This window comes from Aedes aegypti, chromosome 1 (genome assembly GCF_002204515.2).
Source record: "Aedes aegypti strain LVP_AGWG chromosome 1, AaegL5.0 Primary Assembly, whole genome shotgun sequence".
NCBI classification, from domain to species: Eukaryota; Metazoa; Arthropoda; class Insecta; order Diptera; family Culicidae; genus Aedes; species Aedes aegypti.
This window is the reverse complement of record NC_035107.1, coordinates 197,324,785-197,340,195: the sequence shown is the minus strand read 5'-3', so window position 1 is coordinate 197,340,195 and position 15,411 is coordinate 197,324,785. Positions and strand designations below refer to the sequence as shown.

The 15,411-nt window shown below is 37.1% G+C and overlaps 1 protein-coding gene across 1 annotated transcript; it reads right to left on the bottom strand.

Moving 5' to 3' along the window:
- Window positions 1–6,391: 6,391 nt before the first annotated feature.
- LOC5567770 (omega-amidase NIT2) lies at window positions 6,392–7,846 on the bottom strand. Its single transcript, XM_001657621.2, has 2 exons — window positions 7,180–7,846; window positions 6,392–7,109 (listed from the first exon to the last, which is right to left on the bottom strand). Exons 1-2 carry the CDS (start codon window positions 7,516–7,518, stop codon window positions 6,618–6,620), a joined length of 831 nt encoding a protein of 276 aa, XP_001657671.1. The 5' UTR covers window positions 7,519–7,846; the 3' UTR covers window positions 6,392–6,617.
- Window positions 7,847–15,411: the final 7,565 nt, after the last annotated feature.

Sequence of the window (15,411 nt, the reverse complement as noted above, 5' to 3'; positions counted from 1 at the left end):
AAAAAGCATTGAACCACAGAAATCGGATAAGACTTGTCCGGAATTTCAATATTTTGCACAGGCAGATATCGTCAACTTGATTAATGATTCAAGTTGTGTCATGTGTCATCGATAGCATTACCTGCGAGTTAAGTTCGTAACTTTATAGAAAACATTTGGTGGAAAAATTGTCTTTTTTTAGCTTTGTCTTAAACGACATACTGTCTACTGCAAATAATTGCTATGTGTAAGAATTGCTGAGCATTTTTCAATATGTGGAATTAGCTATGTCCCGCGTTGCCAAAACCGATAGGTTGTTCCACGAAATCATTGATTTCTGGAACAAAGTAATTTCGTAGACACATTTCGTAGAAAATCATGTATATTATCACAGAATCCATTTCAAATGCAATAAAATTAAAAAAAAAAAATCGTCATGTTTTTACGAAAGATTCATACATTGTGTATCAATGTTGTGCCTAATACGAAATAAATTAATTTCATTTACAAAATGCTTGGTACAATATAGCAATTGTTTGATTTAACCCGTATGCTACATGGCTGACACACAAAATTCAACATGCTCGTGTTTGAGCATAACCCAATATTTTTCCATGAAATTTTGAGGATTGCTAGGTCAGATAGGGTAAAAATCACATGAACTTCCTTTTAGAACTTTTTTACCATTTGAAAACGAAATGTTTTCATATACACTCCCGTGCATAAGTTTGGGTTCACCCCCTAAAAAACATGCAAAAGTGTTCTGTCCATATCTCTGTGATTACACGTCCAATTGAAACTCTCTAAGTCGCATTCGAAAGACAAAGAGTTATTCTTACTTCGTATTCTTTGAACTTTGAATACTTATTTTTTACTTAAAGTTGTGACATTTTTCAAAAAACACACTAAAAAATTATATCTAATTTCCTCAGCATTGGGTCAACCAAAATTTTAATTCAAAGTGTCATTAGAATCGTAATCTTATATTCTTTGAAGAGACCCCACGAAATTTTGGCGGAAAAATCTGAAAAGTATTCAAAATCAATGAAACAGTCAGTCAAGTCATCGTGCAAAAGTTTGGGTTCACCCCTCAGTATGGTGTATCGTGCAAAAGTTTTGCGCTCAAAAAAGCTTTAAACTATTAAAATCGATTGAAAAATGGCAGAGATATTGACAAAAATGATGTGCGTGCGGCTCTGGTGAACCCAAACTTTTGCACGATTTGCATCATACTGAGGGGTGAACCCAAACTTTTGCACGATGACTTGACTGACTGTTTCATTGATTTTGAATACTTTCCAGATTTTTCCGCCAAAATTTCGTGGGGTCTCTTCAAAGAATATAAGATTACGATTCTAATGACACTTTGATTTAAAATTTTGGTCGACCCAATGCTGAGGAAATTAAATATGATTTTTCAGTGTGTTTTTTGAAAAATGTCACAACTTTAAGTAAAAATTTAGTATACAAAATTCAAAAAATGTGTTTGGAAAAATACATACGAAGTAAGAATAACTCTTTGTCTTTCGAATGCGACTTAGAGAGTTTCAATTGGACGTGTAATCACAGAGATATGGACAGAACACTTTTGCAAGTTTTTTAGGGGGTGAACCCAAACTTTTGCACGGGAGTGTATAAAGTGTGCAGACTAGTTGTTAAACTTCCACTCGGCTGGTTAGCCATAAACCACGATTCACAATTGAAAACAAGTATTTATCGAGCAACGGACTCATGTTCCGTAATTGGTCGTTTGAGAACGTCGCGACCCATTGGAAGCCCACACAATAGAATCCTCAGCCAGCACAGGTGCTGGCTAGTGTAGGGTGCTATTTCAATACCTGAAAAATAATGCGCTCTCGGGCTAGGCATTGGATATGAATAGAAAGCGTTGTGTTTGGATGGGCATCTAATTCTTCCGAAAGAGGTGCACTTTGCGAAAAAGGACCACGTGATTATTGAGCTGAAATCGAATTCAGGTTAACTTCTGCGTTCATGAGTCCTCTCATGGCGTAGGAGTAACGCGCCCTAACTAGAGATCAGGGAGTCGTGAGTTCGATTCTCACTGAGAGGACGTGTAACTTTTTCGCAAAAACTTCACATCAATTTGTTCATTTAATCCAATTGCAAAGTATATGTAAAGTTTAGCTTTCGGTAGTTGTTAAACTTCCACAAGCTTCATATGGGTCGGAAAGAGTACTACTATTAACAAGACTATGAATATTGATGATCTTAAGGTCTTCAGAATAAACACAGACTTATTATTCAAACAAGATGTATTTAAATTGTTGTTGTTGTAGCAAAAATAAATATTTATAAGCTAATGGCCAAATTAACCATAAGCACTAATAATAAGCCCTTAATCAGCATCATAGATGCGTACATGCATTATAATAGCACCACAAATGCTTACACACCTTATAACAGCACTTCCGGTGCATAGAAACCCTATTACGGCATCATTAATGCTTCTAAGCCTGATGCATACAGGCATTAAATAAGCACTATATTGGCTTTATATTCGAATACAGGGCATGTTTAAATGCCATCAAGTGTTTTGACATACATACCACGAGCTTTGTGTTTGCATATAGTGGTAAGAGGGAGTCAAACATAAATCTTCTCACTACTACAATTGCAGGTTTTATGACGGGGAAAAGTGATGGTTTAAATAGGTCACTTTTCTTTCCAATACTATTCATCTTATGTGGCCGTAGGAGCAAAGGAGCAGGACAACAACTCAACAATACGGGTGTCGCAGGTTCGAGACGCAAAATAAGGAATTTCATCATCATAACGAGGATCAAAATGTGGCAATTGCAAGTCCTCAAAAGGATGAAAACTACCAAAACGAATATGGCTGATACGGAGAAGTACTATCTGTATCATTTTATTACATTTTTTGCATACTATTAGAGGTTTCCGTTTTCATTCTTTCATTTATTTACCTCGTGTACCAGTTGCTTGGCCGCATACGCGAAAGCTGTCTGGCTGCGTACGCGAAAGCACAACATATTCGCCCAAAAAACCTGGCGAAAACAACTGACGTTTCTCACGTGGTCTTATATCAGCATTAGTGGTGCAGAGAAGCACGGTTATATCTTGGCACTAGAATGGCACGCTATTTCGCCTTTTCTGGCATTATAATAGCATTATATGCGTATATAAAACTGACATGCATCAAATGATTACCCTATATGCGCATATAATGCTGTTACCGAGCCGCATTATCGTGCTTACTGGTTACTTGGGCATAGGAGATCTAAACGCTCAGGTTGGCCAGGAGGAGGAGTTCAGACCGACTATTGGAAAGTTCAACGCCCACCGGCTGACGAACGAAAACAGCTTACGATTAGTTGATTTCGCGGCCTCCAAGAATATGGCACCTACTTCCAGCACAGCCTTTCATACCGATACACCTGGAGATCACCACAGTAGACAGAATTACAAATCGACTGCGTTCTGATTGATGGACGGCACATCTCCGACATTATCGACGTCAGAACCTATCGTGGTGCTAACATCGACTCTGACCACTATCTGATGATGGTGAAACTGCGCCCAATACTCTCCGTCGTTAACAACGTACGGTACCGACGGCCGCCGCGGTACGACCTAGAGCGGCTTAAGCAACTGGATGTCGCAGCGGCATACGCGCAGCACCTCGAGGCTGCATAACCGGAAGAGGGTGAGCTGAATGAAGTCCCTCTTGAGGACTGCTGGAAAACAGTGAAGGCAGTCATCAACAATGCAGCTAAGAGCAACTTCGAGTACGTGGGACGGAGTTGACGGAACGATTGGTTCTGGAGGAGAAGAATGTAGCGCGGGTGGTCATGCGGCAACAAGGATCCCGGCAAAATGTGGAGCGTTATAGACGGAATCGCCTCTTTCGGAAGAAAAAACATCGCATGGAGGAGACGGAGTGCGAGGAGATGGAACAGCTGTGCCGGTCTCAAGAGAACGTAAGTTCTATCAGAAGCTCAACGCATCCCGCAACAGTTTCGTGCCGCAAGCCGAGATGTGCATGGATAAGGATGAGAGCATTTTGAGCTGATCAAAAGGTGGAAGCAGCACTTCGACGAGCACCTGAATGGCGCTGAAAGCACAGGCAATGAAGGACGGGACAATGAAGGAAATGCCTTCGACAGTACTGCAGAGGATGGAAACCAACCAGCCCCCACTTTGAGGGAGGTTAAGGATGCCATTTACCAGCTCAAGAAAAATAAAGCTACTGGTAAGGATGGTATCGGAGCTGAACTCATAAAGATGGGCCCGGAGAGACTGGCCATTTGTCTGCACCGGCTGATAGGCACAATCTGAGAACAGGAAAGTTACCGAAGGAGTGGAAGGAAGGGGTAATATGCCCCATCTACAAGAAAGGCGACAAGTTAGATTGGGAGAACTTCCGAGCGATCACCATTCTAAATGCGGCCTACAAAGTATTACCCCAGATCATCTTCCGACCTCTGTCACCTGTAGTAAATGAGTTCGTGGGAAGTTATCAAGCCGGCTTTGTTGACGACCGATCGACAACGGACCAGGTCTATACTGTACGGCAAATCCTCCAAAAATGTCGTGAATACCAGGTCCCAACGCATCACCTTTTCATCGATTTCAAGGCGGCATACGATAGTAACGAGCTATGGAAAATCATGGACGATAACAACTTTTCCGGGAAGCTCACGAGACTAATAAGAGCGCGACGATGGATGGTGTGCAAAATTGTGTGAAGGTTTCAGGCAAAAATTTCAGTTCGTTTGGTTCCCGTCGAGGACTACGACAAGTTGATGAACTTTCGTGCCAATTGTTCAATATTGCGCTAGAAGGTGTTATGCAGAGAACCGGCCTTAACAGCCGAGGCACGGTTTTTTACGAGATCCAGTCAATTTGTTTGCTTTGCGGATGATATGGACATTGTCGGTGAGTTCTTTTTTGCATAAACACAGTTTCTATTTTGTTGGTCTCGAATCATCTTCAGCAGCACTATGGGTCAGAAGTCAATAGGTCAATAGGAGTTGATTCATATTACGAACAGCTTCAAATTCCAGACACAAACGAAATGTTTAAATTTCTGCCGTTCAAAAATTCTCACTTTCGAAACTTGTTTTAATTGGCAGTTTCATTAGATATCCATGCAAATTTAATTGAAATAAGGAATCAAATGGAATAATTTATTTTACATGCTTTTCATTGCGTTATACTTCACTGAAGCCTTAGATGCCCGTAACATGAATCAAACCGGTATAGAGGTGAATTTCTTATTATTGAGATCATGTGTGATTGTTTACCAACGATATTGTTTGATTTAAAGAAAAATATAAATGGCATTTTAATAAATTGTTTTTTTATTCACACTCTCCGGTACAAACTCTGCAAAACGAGAGTTTAAAAACACCTTTCGGATTGTATTTTATTCGTTTTTGCATATTTTCAATATCTTTTTCTTAGAGCATTTGGTTACGATTAATAGCCTGGTTCTGGAGTTATTCCAGAATCAAAGTAGAATTTCAATGTGAAATCAGCAGAATTTTTACAATTATTAGCTCTATGACGATGGGGACAGTTGTCTAGAAGTCCATTATGGTCACTGCATGGCACGAATTACAATTGTCGGATTATCTGGAGAACCTGTTCCGGGGCCATTTTTTGAAAGCGACACATTAATCTTCACGATTTTTCAAATGATTGCATTTCACGACTGAGCTGCACAGTATACCGAAACTATTTGGCCAATTTGGATTGGTATCAGAGTTTCCGAGAAACCATTGACCCCGGACAATTATTGAAAATCAGTAAACATTCTCACGCGACACGTCAAACTTCGTGATTTCAAAAGTTTCTATGGGTAAGCTGCAACGCATGTGGCCTGTTTAAACACTTTGGAATCGATTTACGGGATTCCGAAGAATCTTCGAATGAGATTTTAGAATGTCATGCGACACATTAAACTTCATGATTTTGCAAATAATAGTATTACATATTGATCTACGTAGTGTAGAATCCATCTGGCCACTTTAGAAATGATATCCGGGTTTTCAGCGAGTTAATACTCTCATGCGACACTTCAAACAAAATTATTTAACCAATATATGGATGAAAAGCACAAGCTGAATACAGTTGGCCACTTTGGAACCGGTATCGAGGTTTCAAAATAATCGATTCCGGGATCACTTTTTGAATTGTCACGTGACACATCAAACATTGAAAGGAAGGTTTACTTACTCATGTCTTGATTGTATCTTAAAACTACTAAACCACTATTTGGCAACAATTTGAGTTCTTTTTATTGCAAAGTATCAGACAGTTCGGCCGAGATAATCCCTCCATGGCAAAGTCCTCCATGGAAATGCCCTTGGTTTTTTAGCAAGATTATACAGAGAAGTGCTTTGACTTGAAGAAACGAATAAAACAACTGTTATGCTTAGGCATTTTAGGATTTTTTATTGCATTAGTGAAGTGACTTTACGATAGAATCAAAGAACGCTATTATCAGGAGCAACTAAATCGTATACCACAGAACTATTTTACTAAAAACACAGATCTTGTTCAATTGCTAAAATTTCTCTACCATTCACAGACATCGCAGTACAATCTTCTTTTTAGCTATACAAAATAAGCACTCAACATCAGCCATGTTGAGGTCACTCTTTAACGATCAATTCATACAAATCCGATCGCTTTTGCTTAAGTACGGGGATTTGACCCCTCACCTCCGGAAGTGTCCTAAGCACCAAATCCGCCACAATGATCTCCTGGAATTCGGTTCCTTTTTGAATCACTTTTCCCCATGGATCTACGACCAAGGAATGACCATAGGAAATCAATTCTGCGTGGGAATCTCTTGCCGGAGCGCAAAAGGCAACAAACACTTGATTGTCTAAAGCACGAGCTCTGGCGAGCAATTCCCAGTGAAGTTCTCCAGTGTAGACGTCACAAACCGCTGGATAGATCAAAAGATCGCAACCCAATTCCCGATAGGCATTGGCAAACTCAGGGAAGCGCATATCCCAACACACTCCAAGTCCGATTTTGGTTTCACCTACGTAGAAAGTCGTGTAGTCATTGCCAGCGGTGAATACTTTGCATTCATCCACCTCCAGTTTTCCAGGGATGTTTGTGCTACAAAGATGAACCTGTTTCAAGGTCAAGAGGTGGAAATGTTCGTCAGTGATGAATGTTAAAGATAATCTCGCGCGAACTCACCTTGCGATGTTTGGCTACCAGTTCTCCTTCTGGACCCCAAACGGTGCACGTATTGTAGAGCTTCCCGCAGCATTTTTCAACGAATGTTCCTCCAACGACGTAGACACCGAAATCCCGCGCTGCTTTGCTCAACGTTTGGCTCGTTTCACCTTGTGGAATCTCCTCGGCATTTGCTTCGAAATTGTCTTCACTATAAGGACAATTAAAGCTCTCCGGTAGCACCACAACATTCGCATCCTTTTCCTTCTTGGCAATCCGAATCAAGTCGACCGCATTTTTCAGGATCTTCTCCTTCGGTCCAGCGATCTTCAGCTGAATCAGTGCAATCCTGATGACCATCCTGACAATGCGAATGCGAACTTATAACTGGTAAATGAGGAACCGATTTCTACGACCGTCCGATCAAGTTTTCCGCTTGCCAGATTATGCGATGACCCCTAAAAGGCCAAACCGTAACCGTTCACTACGGCTGCACCGTCAGTTGAATTGACAAGTGTACTGATAAGCTAGTTCAGCTGCCTGATTCCTCAAATCAACATCCCAACTCAGCTGTTGTTTGCATTAACGGCTATTTATAAAGGATTCTTTTACCCTAGATCACTCTCTTCTTGCAATGGCATCGAATAGACATTGCTGTAGCTACTCTATCAAATGTTGATATGAGCTGTCGATCGAAAACGATGGATGGTGGGTGATGAAAGGTACCGTAATCCGGGGTAACTTTGATCATTATTTCGAATATTTCTTAAATATTTCGTTTGAAAATGCAAATGTTGCAAATTTTATATTTTTAAAACAAGTACTGCCAGCCATAATACGTGACTACATACTGCATTTTGTTTTTTGAAATATTTAAGCTTGTTTTAAAAAACGTTTTAAGTGATTTTTTGATTATGCTGACATGGGGTAACATTGATCACCTATGTAAACAACATTCGGTAATATTGAAAATGTAGTTACTTACTTAAAGCATGGCCCCTGAAGCCGAATATGAAGGCCAAACGCATACAACTCATTTACTTTTTGAGTTATTTTAAAAATAAAAACACTCCGAACCATGGAATACGCCTAAAGGTAGGCAATTTCCTAAGGGATTTCTATATTCTTTACAGTAATTCGTTTATGTTGTCTAGTTTAGCATACTTATGAATGTTTTGACAACGGAATCGTTTTCGGCGATGCCATTTTTAGTAAGAACCGCATTTTTCTTGCTCATATCGTTTACAGAACTTGTGTGAGACATGAATCTTCGGTAGTGTTATACTTAACCATTGAAATCATTGTTTCGAAAAGTTGACAAATGTACACATAAGATAAACGCAATTTTCTCAAAAATCTTCACCTTCATTAGCTCATGAATATAAGAAAAAGAAGCACCATTCATGGTTTGGAAATGTTCCATCAATAAATGATGATACAAACTTTTTACGAGATGAGTCATTCCGATCAATGTTACCCCGCTGATCAATGATACCCCGGATTACGGTATTCGAAATTGTTTTGCTTTGACTATGCGGAGGCTGTGATGTGGATGATCAAAATCAATTGAAGTAATGCATACACGTACTGCAGATCGCCCTGTGGTGGTTATCTATCTAGTACGAGAGGAGATGGAAGAAATCATGGGCTTAGCCAGAGAGGATAGAGGGATTAGGATTCCTCTAGATGTGTTGCATTCCTAGTGGTGAAGTCCATGGATACAAAGCAACACTATGCGGAATGTGTCTGCATACGTTTCTTTATCAGTACAGGATCTTTTCGTAATGGAAATTTGCCTAATTTCTCTCGGCATATAGTTTCACCGTGCCTGCCACACACTATACGAATGAAAAAAAAAAAAAACTCAGCTAAAACGGCACGATAAAATCCTACAAAATTTTTCGTTTCTTCCATATAGCATACCTTAATTTTCTAAAGCATCGAAATTAACTTTTCAGCATTTGAAGTAGGTATTATGAACTTTGTTGACAAATATTCATATAAAGTTTGATTTCTGTGGTAAATTAAGCAAATAAATCGTCTTACAAGATGATAAACTTGCATGCAAGTAGAAAATCTTCTTATAACGCATTTCCAACAGCCAATATTACAAAAACATCTAGTAGCACGCAAAACATCCTTCAAAAATATCTTCAGAAATGTTTCAATAAATCCATCTGTAACTTACCTAGTTCTAGCTGCGTTGCATATTAACATCAAAAGCTCATAAAGTTTGTCGTTCCAATGAACTTGCAGTTCACCAGCGTTTGACGTTTAACATAAATGAAAGAAAGCAGTATTGAGCTCATGTTTATCAAGATGTATTCGGTCACTTTTCAAACAAACTTTTGCATCTTCTCCCAAAATGCCAATTTTAATTTCAAATAATTTTCATCTAAAGCATCCACAACATAACTTTGTTGCATGCAAGTTGCGTTTCAATACTCACAACTCAAGAAGATTCATCCCAGTTGTGCGTAAGTTACATTAAACTACGTGTTTGACAGATAAAAGCTTGTTTGTTTCAATTAATTTGCAATATAGTTGAGTTGCACTTTACGTACCTTACAACGAAAACATGTTCTAACAACAGTTTGTTTGTTTGATTAATGTTTCTCAAATGTCGCACGGAAGTTTTTGCAAAAACTTAAGTTTATGCGAGTCGTGGCCTTATTTTGCCAGTTATTGAACTTTTATTCCGAAGGGTGCAGTTAAGTTATAAGCTACAAACTTTTATTTATAGGAAATGCGGTAGCTTTCATGAGTATTTAGTAGAAGAGAAGCTTTAGTTTCTTGAGTTCGGAAGTTTGATTCTCGTTTATGTTTTTGATTTATTTTTCAGTGTTTTGCAACAATTAGCAATTTCACTAAACATGTTGCAAACAGACTCCGCTTTTCACGTTGATATTCAGTGCAATTGTAAGTCATATTTTTAACAAATTAAAGCAGTGATAAGTTTCAAGAGATATTTTTATTCTTGAGTTGAAACAAACTGTGGTGCTTGGGCTGTTTAGTTAATTTGGTGATTCAGATAAACAAAATTGTTCAGCCGTAGAATTTACATTAAGTAGTTTTCGAATATTATCAAACGAATTTCTCCCGAAATGCTTCCTGAGCTACCTCAAAGAAGTTTGCCTAATCCCTCAGATAACAGGAGTTTATATAACATTTCCAGAATATTATCTCAAACACTACTTTTAAAACTAAGTAAGGAATTTCTCTTGGAATTTCATAAAAAAAACTTAGCGATTTTACAGAAATTTTTCTGCACTGTATTAGGTACATCAGAAACACTAAAAGTCTCTACTTGACAATATAAAGTTGATGTTTGTCGCAGCCCTTCACATGCCTTACGGTATTCGGAAAAGCTTGGATGCAGGTTCAATATTTTATTTATGGATACATCAACAATAATTACAGAGATTCTATCATAACTTCATCTACTTTCATTCATTTGTTCACGAATACCTCTAAGAATCCCCAAAAGTTGATCTTAGGATATGTTCCATGTTCTACGTGGAATTTAAATGGAAATTACCCATAATAATGGGTGACTCATAATAGTTTGAACACTGTGCAATAAATATTGAAAGATATATAACCTGGATAAATCATTGGAAAACTTCCTAACAAAAATTTGAAGTAATTCTAGGAAAAGAGTTTTTTTTTTATTTCGAATTGATTGTACACTAAGATTTTTTTTTACACGTACGATACGTGCCGTGCAAAAAAAATCCGCGCAGAATACGTGCTAATTTCGGAATTTATGTAAAATAAACCGTGTTTATTCTGCAATCCGTGTAAAATAGAGCAGTGTTAATTCTGAAATCCATGTGAATAAACAAAATGCGTCTATACATACTTCATTCATTAGGATAGAAGCATGAAACGAGCTCACTGAGAGATGATCCATCGTTGACAAGGGAGCTCCAAATCACTTAATTTGCGGCACCAGCATGCCTAGGCCACACATGCTAAATGAATATCGAAAAATAACTTCTTGGTCGAAGCAAACACGGGTTTTCATTTGGGTATTACAAAACACTGCCCAGAAGACGCGCGAAAACCGAAAAAAATATTCCGGCGACGGAATTACGAACTGTCTTATTTGTGGTTTACTAAGTACTGCCTGAAGTATAATTTCCTAATGAATTCAATAGAAAATATTTCAATGACACCTAATTTGAAAATCCTGGATGTATCAAAAAGAGGGAAGGGGAGTTAAGGGGATTCAAATAATCATTTTTTATTCGTGCAGCTTTTTATGGATGCTCCCTTAGCGGAACTTTTACAAAAATACTTCGTGTATCCTCAATTTGTGTTTCAATTCTTGGAGCAGGTTATGGCACAGTATTCGCACACATTACTAATACAAAATTGTATAACCTATACCATGTGTTTTATTGTGCAGTACATTGGAGCATTTCTGAAAGAAATCTTGGAAATTTGAACACTTACTGACGTTCAGCAGTTATAACCGGAGGAACAACTGAATATCACGCAACGAGAATCGCTACAGGAACCTTGAGACAAATTCATGGGGGAAATATCGTTTGGATTCCTTGAAGGAATACATCAAAATCTGTTAGTGATACCTGGAGAAATAAGAAAAATTTTACTAGATGAATCGCTGATGGAGTCTATCTTATCTTGATTTTTGAAGTGTTAAAGACACGGTCAAATTGATACCTGAAATATAAATACTCATTACTCTAACTCAGTGCTTCCCAAACTTTTCTCACTTTCGTCCCCTTCAGGCCAATATATATCTGGAATCGCCCCCCTGATATGAGATTCAAATATTTGTCTTCGCAAAAAACGTCTTCGACTCGCATATCCATAGAGTCATAATACAATAACTATTATATACCTACATTTAAACATATTTTCTTGAATATCGATAACCCACAATTATTAGTAATGATTTATTAGAATGTAATTTATGAGAGCAATAAGTTTTCGTTACAAGTTCGAACCAGTTTCAACTATTAAAATGTGATGTATGCATAGGCGCCAACTAGTGACGAAGTTGGGGATCTTTGAAATTTAACCAAATGCAATGTTTCCCGAGCAAACGCACTTCTGTTCACATGAATATGCCATGTTTGGGTGAACCACATTGATTTTGTTTAAAATTGTGCATTTTTGGAAGGTCTGTAATATGATTCTTTCATCGTGCTTTCATACTAATTTATCTGCTATATATTTCTAAAATTACTTCAACAATTTTCAGAAATAATAATAAATAATAAATAAGAATAAGAATAAGAATAATAAATGCTTAATGTTTCTGGGTATGCTTCTTTATCCAATCCAAAACTCTGAAGAAATATATGAAAATCCAGAATGTTTTTCAACTCATTTTTCAATGCAATATATCAAAAGGATATTTTTTCGTCTGAAGGTTCAAGTCCGACGCATCTCTGATATTTCTTCAAATATATTTTTAAATAGAGTGTTTTTCGTCTTCAAAATCAAGCGGTTTTATAGTTGGAACCCGATTTTAATTTGTTGAATATTACAAATTTCAAATAAAACCATAAAAAATGATAAGAATAAGTGCAACCGAAACTTAAAAATGGATTCTGTAGATTTTTTTTTTTTTTCATAAAAAGCCAATAAAAGAATTATTAGATTCCTGACCTCAAAGTACCGATGCAAAAAAATATCCTTACATAAAATACAGAGATTTTGCAGAAAATTCTAAAAATTCTCAGATATATGTTTTGTACATCCAAAACATGTTGTGTGTTTTAATTGTTATCTGTGACCAATCAGTCCGATCTTGTGAAAATCCAACATATCGATTAATCCTAAAATGCACATGATATTGAAAAACCTGCATGCCTAACACTATTATTTTGTGTTTGACAATCATCAAGTGTGGTCTTTCATAACTTTAAAATTACCATTATTAGAGATTAGACTGGCCCAGCTCAGTATGGGAGAAAAATAAAGTTGTATAATTCCACGGGGCACCCCCTAGGATTATTTCTTAGGGTTAGAGGAAGACTTCCTGAAAATTTCAGCTCATTTGGTCGTTCCATGAGCTGGCGCAATTGAATTGAAGTTAATATGGGATTTTCAGCTCACACATATGGGAAACAGCACATCATCTCCTGTTTCGGTCAGGAAAATTGTTGATCCCGTTCAATTGAACCCAGAATGTCAAAAACACTACTTGATACCATAGTAAACAATATTGTAGAAGGTTGTATGATGATTAAAATTGAGAAAGTTGGTGTTTTAACTATCTGAAGTAGATTTGCAATAATGCTTGGTATTTCTTCAACATAGCTGGGTGGTAGCCACTAAGCGCATCATAGCCACCTATGACGCTTGGCGAGCTGCGGTACAAGGTGCATGCACATGTGTGATTGTACGGGAGTGCTGATCTAAGCCTAACTTTCAACTACTGAAAGGTTAATCAAAATGAGCTTAAAACCAGATACAACCTTCTGCAACTATGTTCATTAGGGTATCAACTAGTGAATTTGTCATTCTGGGCTCAATTGAACGCGATTAACTAGGCTACGGAACGAAACAGTGGCATTTTCAATATATTCGAAACAAATATTCCATACAAACTTCGAATTGAATGCGCCAGCTGGGGAAGCAACCATATGAGTTGAAATTTTGAGAGAGCTTTTTTCTTACCCTAAGGCACATATCTAAGGGGTGCCCCGTTGAGTTTTTCAACTTTTTTGTTTAAGGGCCAGTCTATTAGAGATACAACGATCTAAGGTAAAATTGTCCAGGAATTAGTTAAGTTTTGAATTGTTTATCCTTCAGATGTGTGCCCTCTAAAGATTATGAGTAATTATTTTCTGGATTTTTCGCCTCTCAAATTATGTTCTACAAATTTCCGCCCCCTTGAGCCTTAAAATCGCCCCCAGGGGGCGAATTCGTCCACTTTGGGAATCACTGCTCTAAACGGTTGCATTAAATTACTTTTTCACAACCGTTTTTGATCAAATTTTTGTTTCAAAAAGCATTTAACCGACTATGATAAAAATTCTATTAAGATATTTCCGTGAGTTTTGACTACGCGTCGGTCTCAAGGAATTTCGAAATATCTTCGGAAGCAGATGACACGTGATCAAAATCTTTTTTTTTCAGTTGATCTCCTTTAAAATTTAAATTCTGAGTAGAATTTTTGATTAAATTATTAACAGAGGTTTACAATAATTGTTGAAATTTGCATTTTGACTGAAAACAATTTGATAGAAAGCAGGTTTATGTATGATGGAAATATTAACAAACAGGTTTTAAGTGATTTTTAAAAATCATAACTTGACTTGATGAAAGCACATAACACCTGATAAAAGAAGGGAAAACTTACATGCAAAAAATTGGAAGCTTGGATTCAATAAACAGTATTTATTATTGCAGCGTTATTGAAAAAAGCCTTTAGAGTATAAAACAAAACAATCTGATTTCCTATAGATTTTTTTTTGTTAAAAATGATTGAATTTTTAATGCCAAAAATTCTTCACACAGCGTAGCATTTGTGAAATTATAAATATTTGTTGAAATATTAGCAGGATTCAAAGCAATGATTACACTGCGGAGCACATTTTTGTCTCAAGCATCAAAATACCGCTATAGACATAATTAAGGGTTGTTGTATGCATTGCTTTTTTCAAAAATATCATAGCGCGTCTAGTTTTTGAGATATTAGCTGTTGAAAATGCAAAATTTGACTTTATCAGAAAACTGCATGCAAGTTTTCCAGTTAGTTAGGCAGTAGCAAACATAATTCAAACTTTATGTGTTTGACAATACTTAACAAGTTCTTATTAAGAGAGTTCATAGTACTATCGATGCTCAAACTTTTTTTTTATGATGGTGTTGCGACTGGGAGGATAGTGGTAATTTTGGCTTTGTAATTTTGCATTTTGGCTAAGCCAAACAAGCCGTTTTATTTATTTATTTCGTCAATCAATAGTAGACTACACATTTGCTTAATTCTATGTTGTATTATATCTTAAGGAATTAAAATATTGTCTTAGCTTTGTTCGCGACATGGTCAGATCAATTTCTGTGCAATGCTGATTATAAAGAGACATCATTCGATTCATTGGGCCGAATTTTGCATAGTTAGTTCGATGATTATTTCGTCCCCTTAATGCTACAACTAGATAACTAAAAAATCAAAATTTTGGGATGTGTAACTTTGAAAATATGACCGTTTTACAAGGTGATGGTTAATCGCAGAGAAAATGATTGAGAATTAAACTTTAACATGTGTAT

Coding starts and splice junctions, on each gene's coding strand:
- LOC5567770 (XM_001657621.2), bottom strand. CDS start 7,518: ATGGTCATCAGGATTGCACTGATTCAGCTGAAGATCGCTGGACCGAAG. Junction 7,110..7,179: donor TGGTAGCCAAACATCGCAAG/GTGAGTTCGCGC, acceptor ACCTTGAAACAG/GTTCATCTTTGTAGCACAAA.